Source organism: Chenopodium quinoa, unplaced genomic scaffold, assembly GCF_001683475.1.
Source record: "Chenopodium quinoa cultivar QQ74 unplaced genomic scaffold, ASM168347v1, whole genome shotgun sequence".
NCBI classification, from domain to species: domain Eukaryota; kingdom Viridiplantae; phylum Streptophyta; class Magnoliopsida; order Caryophyllales; family Amaranthaceae; genus Chenopodium; species Chenopodium quinoa.
Window position 1 is genome coordinate 1,394,547 of NW_018742651.1, and position 22,782 is coordinate 1,417,328.

The window sequence follows — 22,782 nt, forward strand, 5'->3', positions numbered from 1 at the left end:
TTACTGTAAATTGAATTTTTTTACAATTAAATAATTTATTGATTGATTGTGGTAATATCATGTGTAATTCTACGACTTGGGTAATTTGATTGAGTTAATTGGAGTTAATGTCATGTATAAATGAGTTGATTTGAGTTAAATACATCATATTTGCGTTGATGAGCATGTAATTGTGTTGAATTGATGTTAATTGGAGTGAATAGGAAATGGGATTCATTACTAGGATATTTTAATTGACTCAAATTCCCCTTGATACAGTTAGCCTAAGCCAACCTCTTAAACAAGTTGCCTAGCAAACCATAGTGGATTAAGTGTTTTTTTAGCGAATTAAGTAAGCTATTTCCGTTTCAATGTAATTGCTTGATTGTCCTATAATGGTGTGCATCTCTAGTGTGTGTTCATTTCCTGCATCTCTAGTGCATGTGTTCATTTCCTGCTTCAGATCAATGTTGTGCATCTCTAGTGCATATTTTCATGTGTTGTTTCCCTTTTTGCAGATAAACTAGTGTGCTGATAAAAAGCCAACAGATTTGCTTTACTTATCGATATAAGCTCGAGGAGAGCAAGGAGGTAATAAAGACATGGATTGGCAAACATGCCATACTTTTAGTACATACTTACGGAGATATGGGTAGTGAGAATAAGTGAAGCTTAATTCATACAGAATTTAATTCCAAAATATGTACTTGGATTTATGCAATGACATAATCTCATCACCCAAAAATAAAAATCAGTGCTGAATAGTTGGATACAATCTGACTTTCACTATTACAGAGTAACTAATTGAAAGAAAACTGTATTAGGACAATGGATTTTGGACCCTCATCAGTGGTTTGATTGACGTGGTGATAATATATGGCATATGATGTCAAATTATTCCTTAAATTAAGACGTCTAAGTGGGATGATTTAACTGAAAGCAGGAAGTACACGAAAAGCTTTTGAATCATGCCTCAAAGACTCACAAATCACAATCATCATATTTCAGAACTGTGGATCAATGCTGATATTAATACAGTACATACAACAAATTGCTTCAAAAATCAAAACCTTTAGTAGTGCGGAAAAGAATATGGACTTATTAATGATTCTTCTAATTCTCGAAATCCACGATACACTGCCTCTGTCTGGCTTTGTGGTAGTGGCAATCTTCGTACCTCAGTCATATACCTGAAATTCCAAGTTTGACATGGTAGATCAGAAGTAATGAAGAAAGTTGGCAGTCTTGGCAAATAATTAGTATACAAGTTCCATCAAATGGTAAGCATAATAGTTAGTAAGCAGCCTTTCACTCTATTTAGCCAAGTCATGAAGTGCAGTAAAGCCTGTTATCCTATGGTCAAACCAAATTTCCCGCGGTGGCACAAACTTACTCAAAGCCACAATATGTAACACAACATCCAATGTCTGCCAACAGTCATTTGATAGAATAAAAAAAATAAATTAAAAAAGGATTGGTACCATCTTTCTTTTCTGAGTAGCAAGCAGACTAAGAGAAAAAAATTACTCACAGAAAATGTAGAAGATTATATAGAAAGAGAAGTACCTAAGTGCATGTAATCCAACTAACCCAAATTTTTTTGAAAAATAAATAAAAATAAGGAATTGCTACCTATTTGCAGCACTGGTGATCTTATCTCGGACCCCTTGGTTACCACCAGCAGTTTGATCAGGTAGGTATGTTCCTAAGATTAGTGAAGCTCCAACAGAACTTGTACCGATTGTCTGTGCAAAAATGGACATAGCCCATTCTCGAAGCACCACTAGAACTGAACGAAGAAGCCGTAGCTTGAGCATTGGTGATGTTAAAATTGCTCCATTAGATAGCAAGTGATCATAAGTGTTAAGGACAGGCTCTGCAGCACCTTTGCAGGCACCAAGGAGAGCTCGCGGAATCTCATCATCTCCAACACACTCAACTCCAGAAGTAGATCTCTCCTGAGAAACAAAACAGAAGTTCAAATTAGTTGATCCACAGCTTCAAAAAATACAGTTATTGTAAGCAACATTACTAAAGGTCATTCATGTAAACATCAATACCAGTGCAGCCTTCTCCAAATGGAGACATAATGTATCTAACGGCAACATAGCTCCATCTCCAGGATATAGACGAGGACCAACCCTCTTCAAAACTGAAGAAGCTTCGGCAATACCACCCCTTGAAAGAGACTGGTCAATAAGTCTGGCCCAAGTTTCTCTAATAATATTGCTGTCAGTATCACCAGAATAGCTTGCAAAATACAACATTTCAAGACAAACCTGTGGATCAAATACAGAGCCAAAACCAACTTAAGATTGAATACCAAAGCATAAAGGAGAGAAATTAAGTTATGCAGTAAAATTTCCAAAATGTCTTTAAAGTAAAAGACATTTCGATTTGAATCAAAGCAAAATGCTACTCCCTTGCCCCCAAATTTATTGCTTGACGAAGAAACTTTGAAATAAATAAGTAAACTTTCACCTCAAAGTTTACGCAAAGGATCAAATCGCCTCGGCATTAAGGATAAGGATTTAAGAACATTCAAAATCATAATTTAGCCACAAAATTATAGCTTTTGGTTAGTAGTTAATATGAACAAATCAGATGCATTTTCGTATACTTCAATGAAGGGGCTCCTGAAAATTCTACATCAGTTTGATATTGCCAAGAAAGAACCCCCACAAGATTCTTAACATAATTCTCCAATAGTTCTTCCTACAACAGCATGCAACCTTAGGTTTTTTTATTTTACTCAAATCTATTCTAAATTTGAAGGATCCCTCCCCATCAAAGTGGAATTTCATCAGAAAAATTGTGTAACCCTAGAAATTAAAAGTACTTGAGTGGATACAATTTTATGTTAAGAAATTTAGAAAAAATGCTCCACCTAAACAGTTATTCAAGCCCTACACTATAGTGCTATACCAAAGAAGAAAAATAACAATGAAGAGACCACAGGAATGATTTTCCAATGTCAACATTACTTGAGAGAGCACAACTACTTTTTGTGCATGATGGCATGCTATGCCATAAGACATCAAATTCCAAAGGAAATATCTTAACCACTTTTCTTTGAGAGCAATATAATATTACTTCAAAAACTCAAACCTCTTCCAAAATAGAAAATCTTAAAAGCATATCCCTAAACAAAGAATTCCTCACAACTATTTATCAACTACCAGTCACATCAAGAAACTTTATCGAAAACTAGTGTCAAGTATCTAAAAACTATACTTCTCACGGTACCTATGTATGCATAGCATATCCAACAGCAAAAATTTGTGGCAGCTTACAAGAGATAACCATGCCTCAAAATCATATATAGAAAGGTAGAATGAAACATACTCCAAGACAAGCACTATGCATTAAATTCTATATGTTCGGGGGGGGGGGGGGGGTATCAGCAAATGAGAGAGTGGAGTGATCTACCTCCCAAAGTTCATAAGGAACAGCATAGTCATTATACAGCTGAGTGATACTCTTCAATTCTAATGATAACTCTTTCACCTTCTCCCTCATGGAGCTGGCCAAATTAACTTCACGTCTTTCAAGAGTCTCTTCATTCTCACCAGACTCTGATGTTCCAGTGCGAGATTCTGACCGTGAGGCAATAGCCTCCAGTTCTTCTCTGATCTTTATCTGAAAGCGCACTACAGCAAGCTTTCCCTCAAGTAAATCAAGCAATCCATCATCATAGACACCTTTTGCAGAACTCGCATAACCATCACTATTGCTTGCATTTTTTGCTTGTAAAACAGCATTATTTAAGTACTGACACCTGACATAACAATGTGCAAAAACTATTCATGTATACTTTGATTGGCATATCAAGAAATAGTAAGCAATCAAGAAAAGATAATGTTATGGTAGTAGAATGGCTAGAGCCTCCCTCTTCATTATGTCATCTCGCTCTACAGGGTCCAACAAAGGATGTTTTGTTTGGTTTTATTTTTAAAGTTGTTTAATGGGAGTGGTATGTGTTAAAATACAGAATTAGAGCACTAACCTCTGCTCCAAGCTGGGGACATCTCTATCCTCTATGGAACGCCTTTCTGCCAGCTTCAACAACACATGAGCTGCAAGCAAATGCTGGCGTTTCATGATGTAATAACGTGCCAGGAGATCTAGATATTTGGCTTGATTAAAAGAATTACGGAGACCCATATGACCCATTGCTGAAGTAGGGTATGTAGTTGATGAAGCAGCATGTACCTGTAAGTTAGAAGACCGCACCCACTACCCGTGAAAAAAATATATATATAGGAACAAGAATATAAAAAACTGACGTTTCCTTCCTTCAAAAAAAAAAAAATATTAAAAACTGAAGTAGAAGATCACACCCACTGTACATTGTCATACAACAAAGAAGAAGATCAAATTAAATGATATAAGGTCCGAAAATTATCCATTGAAGGCAATACCAAAAGCAGGAATTGACACCAAGAAAAACCGAGGAACAAAAATGACAGCAGAAGTTTCAAATGTACCTCATCTTTGTGTTCAGAGGCTGCATGCTGCAAAAAAGGAACCAAATCAGGACCTCCGAATTCCAAAAGCTCATTCTCCAGACCCAGATCAACCATAGTTCGGTAGAGATACGCATGAAATATTCTATCAGATGACTGGACAGCGAGCTGAACAATTTGACATATATACTTCTTTCTAGAGGACTGATCAAGAACAGATCTTGCAGATGCAGATTTAGTGGGAGAACCAAATGCTTCTCCTTTCAGGTTACGTAAAGCACCAGTAACAATTTCATAGCATTGTTCACGCTGAGCAAGAGCACGTTCTCGAATTGCTGGATCTATTTGATCATTAGATGCATTCCCAGCAGGATCAAGAATCTGAGCCTTTTGCAAAGGCAAGTGCACAACAGCTTCATAGAATCTGCAACTCCTTGATTGTTAGCAAGTACACTTGATTAAGACACATACAGGATAGAATTTTGGTATAAGCTTACCTCAAGTCCTCAAATCTTTTACATATTGTGCGTAAGTCTGCAGACTCGGGGACCTGACTCAAAAAACTAAAGGCCTCCCTAGCAAGAGCTTCCCTCTCTTCAGCATCAGAAGATATAGCAGCTCTCTCAAGACATTCCACAGCTAAGTAAAATTTATGATCAGACTCCTTATAGTAACTTGAGCAACCTTCACGCAGTTTCCCACTAATATCATCCACAGTCCCTCTACCATCACGACCAGTATAATACTGTGGGAATAGAGAAGCAAAAGAACAAGATTAATTAATGCAGAAGGAAGACACAACAAAACTGAGTTGGTACTCATTTTTTAATGTCCCACAAGCCGTATTACCTCCATCAAGGCAGAGACGAGCCTAGTTGGTAGCATATCACCTTCCTCAGAGCAAACAAGCTGATGAAAAGTCATTTGAGTTAATGCACGCCTTAAGTCAGCGTCAAAACCTTGAATTAACCGTGATACATGATGCAATGAAAGCAGTTGTAGCAGAAAAAGAGCTTCACTGGATCTGAGCAGCAGCTGCCGAAGGCATTCAATTGCTCTAACCTGCAGGGTACAGGAAAAAAAAAAAAAAAAACTCAGATAAGAATCATTATTTTATGGTTAAAAAGGGAAAAACAGCAAAAGCAGACCTCCTCAGCAGCAAGTTCTGCAGAATTGTAAGGTAGCCGCTGTCTTCTATTAGATGCAAGTCCATCAGCAGACTCCATATTACGAGAATAACCCCCAAATAAATGTCCTGTCATGCTTCTGTCACCACCCGCTAGCGTTGAACCACTTGAATATAAAATCGAGCCTGTCAAATCCCCAAGGCCAGCAACACGTGCATACATTCCTCTCCTTTGATTCTTACGTAATCTAAAAAATTTCTCTAAGGAACGGATTTTGTTTTCAAGAACTTGCATAGCTGAAACAGATAGTCTGCACACTATAACACCATTTTCAGATTGATCAGAGTCTGAACCACCTTTTATAACCATAACAGGAAGCTCCCACAGCGGAAAAAGCAACCTTGCCGTGCACAAGCACAACCCTTCATAGGCACCTGAAAATACAGGCTCAGCCTCCTGAACTACCTGCCCCATACTAAACCCACCAGCAGCTGTTCTTGTGTTTGACAATGCATTACTACCTTCTAGTTGGGGCATTCCCACAAATCTAGGGTCCTCATACGCCTCAGCAGCTTTTTCAGTAATAATATTGCCTGTAATATTTTCTGTATCAACTATTTTTGCAGCCAGCATCAAGCACATTGCAGCAGCTTCTCCTGCCCCAAAACGATTGAAAAAGTCTTCTAAAACTGCTCTTGGTGAGTTGGATTCCAGCAACCTTCTAAGGATGTCAACTGGCCTATTAAAAACTAACTCCATCATGCCCATGGTACTGAATACAACAATCCGCCTCCTTGGTAATATATGCTGAGTCGAAAGGTCACCTCTGGCCCATAATTTTGCAGACGCTTTCTCCAGCGACTCACCTGAGCTACCCAAACCAAAGAACTCAACTTCTGAATAAAGAGACTGCACCATTAATGCAGTGTCTGGTAAGGGTAAAACATCTGCTACAAACAACATTCTGCCTTCTACAGGCAGAGAAGATACAGTTTCCCGCAAAGCACGAGAACTCCTGACACTAGTCGCCATATTCCCTGAAGGAGAAGACTGAGCAGTGTAATCTTTGCAAACAATAAGAAGAGAGGATGCATTTGGAGGTGAGGAATCAGAAAGCACAAGAGTTCCAGCAGAATGATATGCTGTTTCAACTTTCAGAGAGAGATCCTCACTCTGAGCATGACCAATAAGAGGAACAGAGCCAAAACCAAGTGCACCCGTGACCCCCAGAGGAGGAGAAGGTCTGATTGAAACAAATTTCAAACAACTTGGCCTATGATGGTTACCAGAATATTCATGCAGACCTCCAACTGAACCATTAAACCCACAAGAACCAGTAGAAAAATACATTCTTCTCCCATCAGATAATACAGCAACGAGGTGAAGAGATTTTGACTCTAGTGAAGATAAAGGTGAAATGCAAACTATAGAGGGTTTTGCAGATCCACTACCAGCTCTTGACCCTGCTGACTGTCTACCTCCATAATTTGGGTCCCTCTGATTTATAAAGTTCCTTTCCTCTGCCACTTTTTTGAGAGGTCCTTCTCCATTTTGACCCAACTCAAAAACTTGAAGTTTCATAGCTTCAGTTCTTGCATAGAATATGTGCCTTTCATTGTCAAAAACCATCTCAACAATTGGATCAACGGCTCCAAATTTAAAGACATTTGGCACAACCCATCTGAACAGATACAAAAGCAGAGTATAAGCAAAAAAAATATTCTTTAGATCATGGAATGGCTTCGGTTCAACATTAAAGTGATTAAACAATAAACATGGGGAATAAGAGTATATAAATCATACATTAATATCAAAGGACATAGCATGTTGTACAGAAAACATTATGACAAAGTTTTATCCAGCTAGACCAGATATATGATATGTACCTTGAAAGGACGCTACCAAGACCTGAAGTAAGGCATACTTTACGGCAACGTTTTTGCCAACCAGATCCTGTTGTGTATAATAGCTCATAAATGTTACCATCACGGCCAGCTAAGAAAATACGACCTTTATCAGTGCACGTAATACAAGTCATTGTGACTCCCTCAGATGGAATTGTATATTCAGAAAGTGGCTGTAAAGAGAGCTCTGCATATGGATCAGTTCCATCAGCTGTTCCTGAACAGCAAACTCCTACAAGAATTAACTGAAATCTGATCTTGTTAGCAACCAACAGCACCCAAAAAAATACAAGGGAAACATCAAATTAAAGGCCAAAAAAAGTAAACGTATACATGGAAAGTAAGAGACTCCATTAGGCACATTATTTTAATATCAAATAGACCATTGTACATTAAATAATTTCTCCAATAAGAGGTGAAACATAATTTTTTTTATTCTTATCTTTCGAATAGAACTCCTATTCAAAGCTTTAATGAAATAATCTCCTCAGTTACAAGGATGAAATGGCCACTTTTCTAAAAGTCGCATTTATATGACATTAGTACCAGACTTTAGAAGTGAGCTATAGCAATTACAAAAATCACAAATGGGCATTCTCTGGTGATTTATATGATCTTCCTTGTTATAGGCTAAAGTATTGTAATGACACTTCCAGGTCACCTATCCACTTACCAAGTTCTCACTTTTTTTCAAGACAAGAGTATGTTGGCCTAATGAAAAATCAAAATCTCACACTTATCCAAACTAAAAAGTGAATTCATCAAAGTAAAGAGATTGTAAATGAAAAAAAAAACCACACTTTATTTTGTACCAAAGATGCATGAAAAAATGTTGAAATTCAAAAGGTGGGTGAAGACAATGTTTCGTATGCAATATTTCATTTCAACCAAGCAACAAATGGAATAGTTCTAGAGTTCATAAATTCATTAAACAGCTCTAAGGGAGCACATATAAAGAGATAGAAAGTAAAACTGCTTATAGATCATTGGAAAGAATGTAGAAAATTAAGTAACCTTTTCAACCTCTTTCTTTCGTTGCGGAACTAAAGAACTTATAACATAAAACCCCATCACATCAACACATGTAAAAATGGATTCAAACAGAAATATGTATTTATTTGGTTGAATTAATGCAACTACTAAGAAATAGTAAAATCCATTATCGGACCTTCATCTTATTACAATTACAATATTACATACTAAACGACAAGTTACTAATAAAGGAAAAGCAAGAACACATTCCAAAATAGTCAAGATACCAGTGGTAGGCTCAAATTCTTGTGGTACCTTGTACTACAGCTAAGGGGAATGGTCCTTAAACATGAAGAGTGATTTTCTAGGGCCTCTCAATATCATTGTCGAATTTAATTATTAATTGAGAATCAGATCTGCATTTCAAAATGTTTTATGTAAAAGGCAGAATAATGAATTAAAATCAATTGCTAATCTTCCTTATACTGTACCACCCCCACCCCCACCCCGGCGCTGGTTCCCATCGCCGTAACCCCAACCCAGCCCCCACCACCATCACCACATCCTAGCCGACCACCCTCAATCGACGAAACTAGCCCAGCAGACCACCCTTCTTTGTCGAAACCAGCCCAACCGTATCCCAACCTCCTGGGTATGGGTTTAGGTTCAATGAGGGCGAGAGTAGGGCAATTTGTGGGTTTAAGTATGGGTGTGGGTTTCGACGGTTTTGGGTAGGGTAGGAGTTCGACGACGGTGGTGGAGGTGATGTTGCTGTTGTCGGCTGGTTGGTTTGGGTTGGGATTACGGTGGTCCGGCGACGTTTTCGGCGGTTCATCGACGGTTTTGGGGCTGTGTATGGATGACGGCGGTGGGAACTGGTGCTTGTGGTGAGGGTGGTGGCTAGTTTGGGATTTTAGGGTTTTCCTTTTTCTTTTTAAAATTTTTTCTGTTGTTTTAAAGGAAAAATGGTCATTAATAATACAACTTTTGGGCCTTTTTTTTTAATAATACAACTTTTTGATTATTTCTGAATATTACAATCTTTAGGGGGTCTTAATTTTAAACAAGACATAACAAGATAAACAAGTTAATCATGCCACGTGTCGTTATATGATTGGCTTACATAAGTTTTTTTTTCTCTCTCTCCTTCCCCGAGCTCCACCATTGCTCCATCCCCACCACCACTGCACCACTCGCTCTCATTTCCACCACCCAGAACCGCCCCTCCCTCTTCCCCTTCCCAACCATCGCTGCCAACCCCCACTACCAGGCCAAAACTCCCACATAACCCACCAACCAGCCTCGATTCCACCCCCATCCTTCTGCAGCCCTGATTCCAGCCCTCCTGACCACTGCAGCCAACCACCACCGCCAAAAACTCCCACACACCCACCAACAATCCGAAATTCCCTACCTGACCAACCACAACTCCCTTCTACCTCAAGAACAGCAGCCACCAGCAGTTGTTCCCTCTCCTCGCACCAACAATACCAGCCCCGCATCACCAATTCCCCAATTTCACACCAAATCATAGCCAAAGCCACCAAATAGCACCAATCCGCCACCCCCATTCAGCAATTAAATCAAAATCAATTGGTAATCCAAATCAAATCAACATCAACAACCGCAAATCAACATCAGCAGCAACAATTGCAAATCAACATCAATTGGAGGGGGAAAGAGAAAGGAAGAAAGCGGCAAGGTGGTGGGTTTTTCCTTGATTTCGACGGAGAGGGGAAAGCGGCAAACTCGTGGGAGCACGGCAGGGGATGCGAGGAAAGGAGATGGACTGGGCGGGGGATGCGGGAAAGGGAAAGGGAGGTGGCAGGGAAGGGGTGGCCGGAAAGGGAGGTGCAGCAGGGAGAGGAAGGTGGCCAGAAGTATGGTCGTATGTAGGGGGAAAGAGAAAGGACGAAGAAAGAGAAAAGGGAAAAAAAGTCACCAATTATATGACAACACTTGTCACGCCTAATGGATTTAACCGGTTACAAGTTTTTTGTCTTGTTTAAAATTGAAACCCCTTACAGGTTGTAAACTTGTAATATTCAGGTATAATCCAAAGGTTGTATTAGTTAAAAAATGGGCCAAAGGTTGTATTATTCTTGGCAATTTTTTCTTTTTTTTAATCCAATAGATGATTGACACATGTACAATGTGAAACCCACTTAACGGTTTTTTTTGGATGGCAAAGTTAAGTGGTGGTAAAACCAGTTTTTTGGGTTTTTGTTGTGGTGTTATAAAAAAAGTGTATCAAATTTTTGGTTTTTTTTGGGTGGTGTCATTATCTAAAATATCCAAAAAAAAGGCAAGATTACAAAGGTAGCTCAATTTGAGCACTCTGGAGCACTGCAATGTCTCCTCCCACTAGCATATAACAGATGAACACATAATAGATAATCCAGCTGACCACTTCAAGTTCCATCCAATCAATAGAATTCCAAAAAAAGAGTTAGCATGTTTCACATCCAAGTAACAGAAAATCAGACAATAATATGGGAGTGAAAGGAAAGAAAAGTATATCAAGAACAAGCGAGTTGTCAAGTGGCATATGCAAAATGTTGTTTAAGTTGATGCTTGGTAAGAGATCTAACTGATGAAAGGTTAGAACCAATATATCATCTTAAAGTAGTCCTCCTTTCTTTCTTTCTTTCTTTCTTTCTTTCTTTATTTCTTTCTTCTTTTTATTATTTTTTTTTTTTTTAATTCATTGTTTCACTTTTGCACTGTTTACATGTCATACTTTTACCATCTTTTCAACTAATAGATAAAACCAAGTATAAGGTAAATTATTATTTGGTTTGTCTCCATATAAGAATACGAATTATCAAATTTTTATAATTTATAACAATAGCCTTATAAGAATTAGAGATAACTGTAATAGCCGAATTCATTTATTGACTGAAAGTCAAAATGGAACATTTATTAAAACCGGAGGGAGTATTATCTGGATGATTGCACAAAAAATTCAAATACCTCAGCAGGTGTAGCCAACACCAAAAGATGCTGTATAGCTTCAACAAAAACGCCAGGTTTAGATTTAGCTAGGCCCACAGCACATATAGCTTGTTCCTCTCCACTGTACTCGGGACATTGCCCATCCCTACACATAGATTACAATGAGATTAAATAAGACTAGTTACTCAAAGGCAGAAACATCAAGGCAGATAGAACATGCAAGCTTCAGAAAATGAAATGACAAACAGATTTAGTCAGTTTTACAAAACACACTGTATATTCTTATTCTCTTTGACGTTATACAATTCATGCACTTCCCTTTTCCAGTAAAAAAAACAGTCTCTCAAAACCTAAGATTCACACAGGATGATTGTGGTGGTGGTGTACATATAACCAGTGGTTATGTAAAAGACTAAATAGGGCAAAAAAAAAAAAATCATTCCCTGCCTCCACCCCCATCCCCCATATAAAAATATAAACTAAAACTAGAATTAAAAAAGTACAATAAAACGTAGCTATTTTCTCCTCATCACTAAACAATAGGCCAGATTATTTTAAATTTACTAACCTAAACTTTGTACATTCATATGCCCTTTAATGATATGGTTAACTAAGATTTCAATACAGACTACATTGGTACCATGGAGATACTACCTCCGTTTCATAAAATCTGCAACAATTTCCTAAAACGGAAACTACACATTATGTGCAACAAAAAAAAAAACTTTCCTAATATAGTAATTTTTTGTGTGAATTTACCAACATACCCTTACTTAACTTAAATAAACCACCTATTAACTTAATAACCTAAATTAATCAATCCATAATTAAACCCCAAAACCATATTCTCTCTCCTCCCTCACAGCCCACATCCACCACCATCACCACCAACTTTTCTTTCTCCTCCCTCTCAACCACCAACAACACTTTTCTCTCTTCTCTCACCACCACCACTCCACCACCAGCCGCTGAGTTGGCCGCTCTTCTCGTCATTATACTACCTCCCGTAGTCGCGCTCCTCCTTGTGGGTAAGTTTTGGTGGTTGCGAGTTAGGTGGGGTTGGGGTTTTTGGTGGTGATGGTGCGTGGGGGTTTCAATTCAGATCTTGGTGGTGAAAGGGTGGTGGGGTTTCGGGTTTTTGGTGGTGAGAGGGTGGGGGGGTTTCGGGATTTTGGTGGTGAGAGGGTGGTTGGGGGTTTCGGGATTTTTGTGGTGAGAGGGTGGTGGTGGTTTCGGATCTTGGTGGTGAGAGGGTGGTTGGGGTTTCGGGATTTTGGTGGTGAGGGTGGACGGGTGGTTGTGGGTTTCGGATCTCGGTGGTGAGATGGTGGTTGGGGTTTCGGGATTTTGTTCATGGTGGGGTTTTGGGATTTAGTGGTGGTGCGAGTTGGCTGGGACGGTGTAAGTGGTGCTACTGATGGGTGGTGCGGGTTGGCTGGTGCGGCATTAGTGGTGCTGCTGGTGGGTGGTTGGAGGAGAAGATGGCAGTTGGTGGTGGAGTAGTGGTGGAGTAGTGGTGGCCTTGATTAATTAATTATTCCTTCTTTTTCTCTCCTACCCTTAATCACATACCCTTCACTTTGTTAATCAAGCATTAACAAATTTCGTTTTGGGAAACGTGCAGCCAAGTTTGTTGCACATTTTATGAAACGGAGGTAGTATATAAAATTAAAAGGCGAGGGAAGTCTAAAAATGAACCCCGCACCCCCGCTTTGTCTTCCTCTCTCAAATTCTTTATGAAACAGAAGGTCTATGCTCTAATATTTTCATTTCTCAAATTGATGTTTTGATTTTTAAATCTAGGGTTTAATATTACTATAGTGCGAATTTAAGACTTCATGCCAGTTCATTTTCACACCACTCCTCTTTTTTCTCTAGTGGCTTTGTGGTCTCCTAGACAAAGTGTCCAATCACAAACCAAAAAACTGGCACAGATTACATGCCTGAATAGGGGTCGTGTCATGTCAACCCGAGTAAGAAGCCAAAACAGCTGTGCCGAAGTAACATAGTATATCAGTAAACAGTATAGCCATTGTCAAGATACAAACCAACACACCAAGTCACAAACCATACAATGATTGAAAGCGAGTGCAAAAAAAGGTCGAAAAAGAAAATTACTGACAATAAAGAATGAACCCAGCACATGGCCAATAAAAACGCATATAGATCAGATTAACACTAAGCCAAGCTTGCAATTTGTTAATGTTGAATATAGCAATTTCAAATAAACAATTAATAATCAAAATAATAAAATTAATAAAAGTATCCATGAAAGTGATGGAAACCCCACCCCCTGTGCATTCTCCATGCCAATCATTTTGTTCCTCTAGGTAATCTCAAATTAAAAAAGAAGTATCATGAAAAGATGCAAAGTATTTATCAATGTAATTACCACTTGTCAAAACGCCAAAGAAATAGAGAGTTGTCAACTGATGCCCATGCCCTACGTATCTCAGGGAAAATTCCGCATAGAGCAGTTCCTTCACCACCAGCAGCATTATATCTCTCCACAAGAACATTAGGTAACTCCCAGCTATCTACCACTTCAACTAATGGAGGCCACTGCAATGTAAATAAGCATCCGTAAGTTTGGATTATTCATTTTAGACCAAAAACAAAAAAAAAAAAACCACACAATCAAGAATCGAATGTCGTACTTTAATTGAAATTCTACAAAACACAAGTAAACTTGCAGCAGACAACAAAATCACCTTACACAAATCCCAATTCTTGATGTGAACTGGACCTGTTAATCATTATAGCAATACATGGAACCTTAGCCGACACACAAATGTTTTGGTCAAACTAAAAGTTTCCCAACTTTCTATTGGCAAGAGATTAGCAACATGTTCTAAATACTTTAATCTTAGCATAAAAATTAATCACTATATTCACAACATTACCCTAGAAATGACAACTAAATAGATAGAACGTGTGCCTCTGTTACCTAACCAATTATCTGCTACAAAATCTAGTCTGGGTAATTTGTACTCTAGATGCCTTGTGAGAAGGCACTGTTGTAGATAAGAAGTCTACATCCACAAAAGCCCACCAAAATCAATTTTTTCCATGCTTATTTACAATTCCTCCCTACATCATACATCATTCTTTCAGCCATTCAGAGAATGGTTATCTTCAGATCATCATTAATCAATGATCTGGTTTCCAGCAAAAATAAGCACCACTCTGAGATCTAAGTACACTCCAGCGTGCTCATTCTACTCACAATATATTTCAGCTGTCCCCTGATGCAGGATTAATGCGGACTAAAATTAGTTATTTTATTAGTCATTTTAATTTTTAGGCTTGGATTATTTTACAAATTAAATCAAACTCAGGTAAATTATCTGTTATTCCTAAGTTTTGGATATAGTGGGTAGAAAATAGATAGATATAGGATTTTATTTTCAAATAAACTCGTTAATAATTAGGTTTGTTTAGTTTTTTAATGTTTAGTTATTTAATTATTTTAGGAATGTTCTAGAAATATAATTTGTCCTATATAAAGGGATTAAGTTGTAAGTTCTCATAATGAATTTTCAGATTAAATCAATAAAAGTTCTTTTGTTTTTTTAGTTTAAAACAATCATTTTATTAACCTGGTGATTAAAATCATTAAGCTTGTCTAAGTGCATTAATTAGTGGATGGCATGGCCTTTAAACTACAGTAATCAACTTGTGTTCTTGATTAATTCTTGGTGGTTCCTTTACTGAATAAGGCTTAAATTTATCCTTGTGTGCATATGATTCTTTCAACCATACAAATTATCCCCCAAACTATACAAAAATACATAATGTATTCAAGTTCTAGGTGCAGGACATTCAAATGGCAGTATTAAGGATCATATTGTGCATTACTCTAATGCTAGAAACCTTGATGGAGAAGTGGCGAGAAGTCTTAAGCAATTATAAAATTAAATAGAACAGAAACTATTGTAGACCCTATAAAGGCGTGGGAGATAAAACTATCCTAAGACCATAAGCTAGAGGTGAAAAAAATAAGGATGGTCAGGTGAGCAATCATACCAAAAGAGATAAAAGTCAAAATTGAAGTGATAAAAGATATGATTGGAATAGCAAATACTGAATAAGATGCCAGAAACAAGAATTGAATAATTTTGAAACATAAAGATTAGACGCCAAAGAATAAGATATTTTCACAATATATAGTATAAATCGATAGTCTGAAGGTCCAATAATTAAATGAGGTGAAATTTTTAGGGCGGAACTGATACTTTTAAAGCTCAAGGAAGAAGATCAATTGATAATAAGCAGCAACATTTAAAAACTGAGGTAGTTAGCTGAAAGTTAGAGAACCTTTTCCTATTCACTCAGGATAGACTTTTTTTTTTGCAATAGACAATTACCCTGTGATTTAACAACAAACAAAAGGATTGACCCAAGGTTTACATAAACTTTCCATCACAAAATTATTAATAATATTGACAATTTGACATGGAAAAGCCTTCCAGCTCCTCATTTAAGTTGTTCATGCTCTAATTTTGATGAAATATCTTGAATATGATGAAATTCTTTTTGGAATTCCAAAATTTGATTCCCAAAGATACAAGTATAGGGAAAGAGCAAGCAGAATGAAAGATACTTTTAAAATGCTTAGGGGTAAAGGGATAAAAATCTGGGCCAGATAAATTCACTGAATTAGTGTCTATGTTAAAAAAGCCAAGTGAAGCTAGGCCCTACACCTAGGTCACCTTCAATGAAATTACAAGTTAGCATGATCTTAAGATTGTCCAGGTTTCTTCACATTATCTATGCTGTTAGATAGGTCCCAAGTCTACTATGTAGTACTCCGTATTGTATATCAAATTAAACAGCACATTAAAGTGAAAGAATAACTTTCAAATAATACACGTGTAAATATTTCTTCATTTTTTAAGAAAAAGGCCACTTATAATACCCAAAAAAATTAAGACTGTAAAATGTATTAGTCATATAACTTTCTCTATTGTTTGCTGATTCTTACCAAACAAATGTTCAAAAAATTAGTCTCTATGTTCACATAGCCTAGTCCCCATGCTTATCCTACCCTCACAACAAATTTGTGGATTTGCATGATCTTCTCCAAATAGTTCAGGTTTCCTAGGTCTACTAAGTTTCTCATTTGCTAAAAAATAGAAAAGTGAAAATTGTTATTGCCTTAATGTGGGTTGTGCTTATCATTCTTATCAAATCATGTGAAGATCATAAACCCAAATTGTGTGACGCGCGAAGTACCTAATATGTTGGATATTATCTTGATAGTAAAATTTATATTTTTGGGGCGAAAAAATATGATCTTTCAAGACGATTACATATGATACAGACATTGTTTTTCTTCAATTTCTTAAATACTAATCAACCAAATGTCCTTAGGGCTTGTTTGTCATCATTTTTTTAATCTAAGTTTAAAAAAAAAAAAACAAAAAACAAAAACAGGATACTAGAAAAAGTTTTTTCCACTTTTTTGTTGCCAGTTTTCAAAATTAATATGATTTTGATAGGTTTGCACAATTGTTTCATCATATGACAAACTCGTATAAAGTGATACCAAACGGACCCTTACATTTCCACTGTCTCGTTTCTTTACCTTTTCTCATCATTCACTTCTTCCAAAAAACTAATGGGTAATGAATCAATTTGACATGAAAGCAAAACCAATGTTAAAACATATTTTCTTCATTAACACTTAAAACACAATCCCAAACAAGAAATTATAATAAATTGCTCGAAATTAAGCACAAACTACATTCAAAAATAAAATGTAAATAAGCAAGAGCAAAAGATTGATTGAATTAACTCACTATTTTCAAATTAAGTTAACTTGAAAGTAAACCCAATCTATTGGTTCAAATTAAATTCCCTTCAAAGTAAACCCAATTAATCTTATCTCATTCCCTAAAAACATCAATTGGGTTTACTCAAGAAAAAAACACAAAAAACTAAAACCCCAGAAAAACTTAAAACCCCAATTCACAATTAACAATTGACAATACCTCTTTAGGGTGTGTAGTGTAAGGATGACTAGCATATCTTGCAGCATCCAAAGCTTCATCGAGGTCGATACGAGTTGAGACTTCTCGGCTAATGCGGTCACTGACGACAAGACCAGCATGAGTGACATCTCGCAAAGCAATTTCTTCATCACTTGACATCATTCTACTTCACCCTCACCCTTTGGAAAACCCAGAAATTGGTTGGTTTTAGAGAGAGAAAGAGAGGGAATAGGAGAGAGAAAATGTGGGTGGGTGCATGAATTGAAGGTTTTACCTTGGTTGAGTAATGGAGTTGGGCGAAGAAAGTGTGTGAAAATTGGGGGGAAACCGCGCTGAAAAACCCCCCTAAGTTGTGTTTTTAGGGTGTGAGAAGATTTACAATTTTACTTTGTAACATTTGGAGGCAACTTCTATAGTCTATGAGTGATGATGAGTCTATGGTATTTTCTGTTTTCTCGGTTTTTGAATAATTGACAAGGTGTAGTGATCTAAAAATTGTTATATAACCCCCGGGTGTTCGGTGCATCCAAGGTATTATTTGCTCATTTTATCATCAAATAACAAATATCTTTGGTTGTACCATATACCTGGGTGTGTATAACAACCTCTCCTAGTAATTAATCTTGAGGCACAATGCACTAGTTTGAATTATATGATTAAATGTAACTAAAAGTATAGTTGATATTGTGAACTTTATATTAAGGATCTTGCTAACGAACGCTCCCGAGGCGTTGGATAAACATTTAAAATATTACCTAAAATGGTATTAATTGGGAAAGCATGACAAAATCAAGCATTGATAGGTGTAATTGATGTTCATTTTAATTTAATCTTTCTATTTTTATGTAATACCCGAGATTTTAAAACATGATTTATTATACTCTAATCTAGGGCTGTTCATCGGTCCAAGACCGGACCGACCCGGATTGGACTGACGACCGAAAATTAGAATTTTAAGAACCGAAGACCGGACCGATTAAGTTAGGACCGAACCCGGACCGGACCGAAAGAATCGGTCCAAAACCCAGGACCAAAAGAATCGATCCAAAACCCGGACCGGACCGCTTTGGACCGATTTAAGAATTTTTTAAAAAAAAAATACTAAATTTTTAATAAAGTTAAGGAAAACAAACAAAAAAAAGTATTGGAAAAACTATGTTGTAACAACGTCAATTTTACATCTTTTTTTGTATGTTTAGTGCAAAAAAACTTATAAAGTTAAAGTTTACTAAGCTTATTAAGGATAATTTTAACCATTATTTAAGGTTTCACACATATTTTTAATAAAAAAATCGGTCCGGTTTAGAACCGATTTTTATAGGGTTTTGGACCGGACCGGACCGAAGACCGGAAAAATGAATTTTAAGACCCGAGACCGGACCAATTAATTCGGTCCGGTCCGGGTTCGGTCTGGGGTGGTCCAGTCCATTTTTTCGGTCTAGACCTATTTATGAATACCCCTACTCTAATCTATATGATATGTAATCCCCCGTATTTTTAAATATTTTATAAATGAAATTTTATTTTATTTATAATATTTATTTGTATTTTACAGATTTTATTTTAAAAAAAAAGTTTCAAATTATTTTGGGTGGAAAATTATTTTATTACATTATGGTTTTTATGAACCATCATTGTATAGTTTATGCTCACATAAATAAAGCCTAGTCCATTTATTCTTTTGGCCCATTATTTTTATGAAACTCAATATTCCTACTTACCCTACAACTCTCTCTCCTATAAATACCCTATACATTCCCAAAATTTTCCCTACACAAAAAAGTTAGTAAATTCTCTTCTCTTTATTTTTATTTCTTTTATTTTTCCTTTACTTTCTTTCTTTTTTCCCTTTTTCTTTTTTTTTTATTTCTTTCCCTCTCCTACGTTGATCACTGTTTGTTTTCTTTTTATTTTTGTCTAAAATTGTTTAATTGTTTTGGGTTTTGGTTTTGTTGTTTGAAATTAATTTAATGAGTATGAAAAACTATATTTTGATGATTAATAGTTATAATCTCATATTACATAATAATTTTAAATTTTCAGATTTCATGAGTTTTAAAACCTAGGGTTTTAATTTATTGAAATTGGGATTTTAGGGTTCTAATGATCAATTAAATTGGGGTTTTTGTTCTTATTCAATTTCTATTGATTAATTAAGCATAAAAACATATTTTAAAGGAAGTTTTAAGGATTTTTAATCATATTTATATTGTTGGATATTTGGTTAAGTATTAATTTATGATCATTGGTTGTTTTCTAGGAGTTGCTTATTCCCTAGGAGACTTTTAAGTGATTAAAAGTGGCACAAAGGATTGTTTACACGAGGTACGTACATGTCTAATTCATTATAAGTGGTATCATGTTTAGGTACCAAAAGAAAATAACTTTTTTTTTATGTATAGAGAACAATTGGATGGAAATTGTTTGGTTATACATTTAATTAATTTATGTGCTTATATTTGTGAGAAATGTTTTGGTGAATTGATTATGTTTGTATGGAATTATGGACGCAAGCATGTTGAATTATATTGGATTAATTGTTTATATGGAATGTTGATACAAGCATATTTTTATTGGTTTGGTTTGTTAACCATATTTGAGTATTGAAGATTTGGACTTTAAATGGTTTAAGTGGAATGAATTTATTAATTATTTCACAAGGTTATTATTATTTTATTTATTACCCAAGCATGACTTGTTAGTATGTTGAGTAAAAGTGGATTAAGCCGAAATGGCTAGGTGGGTTGACTATGTTCAACAATTTTGGATAATTTGGAATTTAAAGGAATTAAAGGTCAATTTGTGATGTGATCACCATTGTCCTAAATAAGATTAAAAGTGAATTGATGTATGATTGTTATGTATGGTCTACTTGATTGAGTCGACTATTAATTAAATTTGTAATCACGTAAAGTGAAACATGGATGAGCAATAAAACTCTAGAAAGTGTGCACTTCTAGAGTATTGACAATTATAGGTTAGGGTACACAGTGGTAGCCTGTGGCTTTCCGAGGCTTGTTTGATCAACATGTCCTCTTCTCTTTGGTATTTACATTTTTATTTTATAATGAAAGTTAGATGGGATCCTAACTTTATGAGAATAGAGTCGCACCCTTCTTGCATTGCGCTAAACTTTTATTTTAAATGGTCATTTGGGACCAAAATGATTTGGTGGATTGGACAACCTCGTCTATTGCTTACTCCAAATTAAATTAATTAAATTAAATATAAAGAGTCAAGTGTTTGGAATTGATTAGTAAGTATGTTGAGTCAATTGAATTCTTTAATGAGTTCGTATTGTATGTTTATTTACTTTAATTATTTGAGCATGCTAGGTTTGGTGCGTTGTAACTTGTATGTACTCAGCTTTGCTGATTGCGTGCTTTTATGTGTGTTTCTTTTGGTCATGGCCTTTGCCTTTCAATAACCCTGTGATGATCCAATTATTACACTTGTATTATTAGGGAGCAGTATTGCACAGGTTAGCTTGATGATGTGAAGTTCGGGGATTCGACGTATGCATTGTCAAGGGAATGGTATGATTGAGAGTATTCGTTCTTTGTGTTGAACATATTTATGTTTTACTATTTCAATTATGTTTTGGATTTTGATTATTGGTTTGGTTTTAAATAAGGACCTTTATGGTTCCAGTTTATAAGCTTGACTTATTGGTTTTCTAAATTATATTATTTTAAGATTTAAGTTGGATTTTTAGCTGCGATACTTTGATAAAGCCTTAATGTTTTAATACGTGCGCGGTAGCATGCCAATGGTTCTCCTCTATTTTTATTTAAACTAATTGGTTTGGAAAAGGGAGAATTATTGGAGTGTTACATGATAAGCTTAATTAAATTTTAACCTCTATTTTACGACGAACGAATGTTTTAGTCTTAATTTCATTTTAAGATTATATTATTTCAGAAGCTAATTTTTTCGAAGGAAAGTAATTTATTTCAAAATGTATTTTGGGTTAATAAGTCATATTTTTATGTTTTGTCAATGTTGAAAGATTTGCAAGAATTATGTTTGTGTTGTATTGGTTTCAAAAAGCAAGAATCTAGTGGTAAATAGTAATGTAATTTATTTGTGTTATGATGAGCTTAGTTGTTTTACTCATTTTAATTAATACTTGTTTTTACTCATTTTGAAGTAGTATGCCTATTTTCCTTTTATCAAAAGCTACGAAATATATATTTTGCTAGAAATATTGGCGATTTCATTCTAAATAATATTATATGGTTTTAATCTTTTTCTACTAGTATGAATAGTAGTAGTATCTGTTTAGGGTAATTTCACCCCGCCACGTGGTCCAATCAGAGGACGACACGTGTCAGCCTCGGGATGGCCCAAAGTGGACCAATCTCCGCTTGACACGTGTCGCTCCAGAAAATAAGGGAAAAAAGGGCGGCCTTCAGGCCCAAATCCCGAGAAAGCCGCAAAGCGGCGCAGCCCACCACTGATTAGGGTACAGTGACCTAATCAGGGGCACAAATCCCAAAGACCCTATAAATAGGGAGATGACCCTCTTTTTGGGGACACGTTTTTTATCATTTATTACATTTACTCTTTGATAGAGACATCCTAAGCTTGGAATCCGAGCAGATCCCTACCTAAATTTCCGCACCTTTTTTCTCCCTTCAAGTTTCTAACTTGTGCGTCGGAGGCGGAGCACCACCCATCTGGGTCTCCGTTTGTTTTGCAGGTACAGCTCACCCCGGACCAGTCTTCGTGTTGTAACTCTCCCGAGGGACAAAAACACCCAAAACATTTGGCGCCATATGTGGGGAGAGTACCTCGAAGATGGTTCAAGAGTCTGTACCACCCCCTAACCGTCTGGGTGAAGACCCAAAAGTCTTTACAGACTATGAGGATGAAGATCCTCAGGTCGAATCCTTTACAGCCGAAGACGGCTCTCTCAGAATCAAGCGCATCCGGCCCAGAGAGACTCTGAAGCGGGGTGCCTCCCAGGCGGGTGCAAGTAGACCCTCTGGGCAGCTGGAAGGGGAAACCCAAACGACAGTTGGATTAGCGCCTGTCACCCGGGACGAGCTCATGAGATTCATGACAAGTTTCAAGGGTGAAATTAAAGAGCTGATCACCTAGAGCCGGGCTGGTCCAAGTAGAGGTCAGTCGGCCAAGAAGACTCCTCTTGAAAAGGGGAAGTCAGTCAAAAATCGGCAGCCAACTCCCCATCCAAGGGAGAAGACAGCCGGGACCATTGATTGGTCCAAAATTCTTCTCCCCAAGGAGAATAACAATAACTCCCGCCGGACTCAACAGCTGGTGAGAAGTAAAAAATCAACTCTTGATGCCCGGGAGATCATTAACCGGAAGAGAAACCAGTCGCTGTCTGAGTCGGCTTCAACGTCGAACTTTCCAGACAACT

The 22,782-nt window shown here is 36.7% G+C and overlaps 1 protein-coding gene across 1 annotated transcript; it reads right to left on the minus strand.

The window, feature by feature from the left end:
* Positions 1-926: 926 nt before the first annotated feature.
* On the minus strand, positions 927-17,800 carry LOC110722080 (nuclear pore complex protein NUP155-like). The gene is made up of 13 exons (XM_021901315.1): positions 17,397-17,800; positions 13,796-13,965; positions 11,422-11,548; positions 7,459-7,721; positions 5,594-7,253; positions 5,295-5,507; positions 4,943-5,190; positions 4,467-4,869; positions 3,986-4,191; positions 3,409-3,757; positions 2,040-2,258; positions 1,612-1,937; positions 927-1,169 (listed from the first exon to the last, which is right to left on the minus strand). The coding sequence occupies exons 1-13, from the start codon at positions 17,556-17,558 to the stop codon at positions 1,052-1,054; spliced, it is 4,464 nt and encodes a 1,487-aa protein (XP_021757007.1). The 5' UTR covers positions 17,559-17,800; the 3' UTR covers positions 927-1,051.
* Between the last annotated feature and the right edge of the window lie 4,982 nt (positions 17,801-22,782).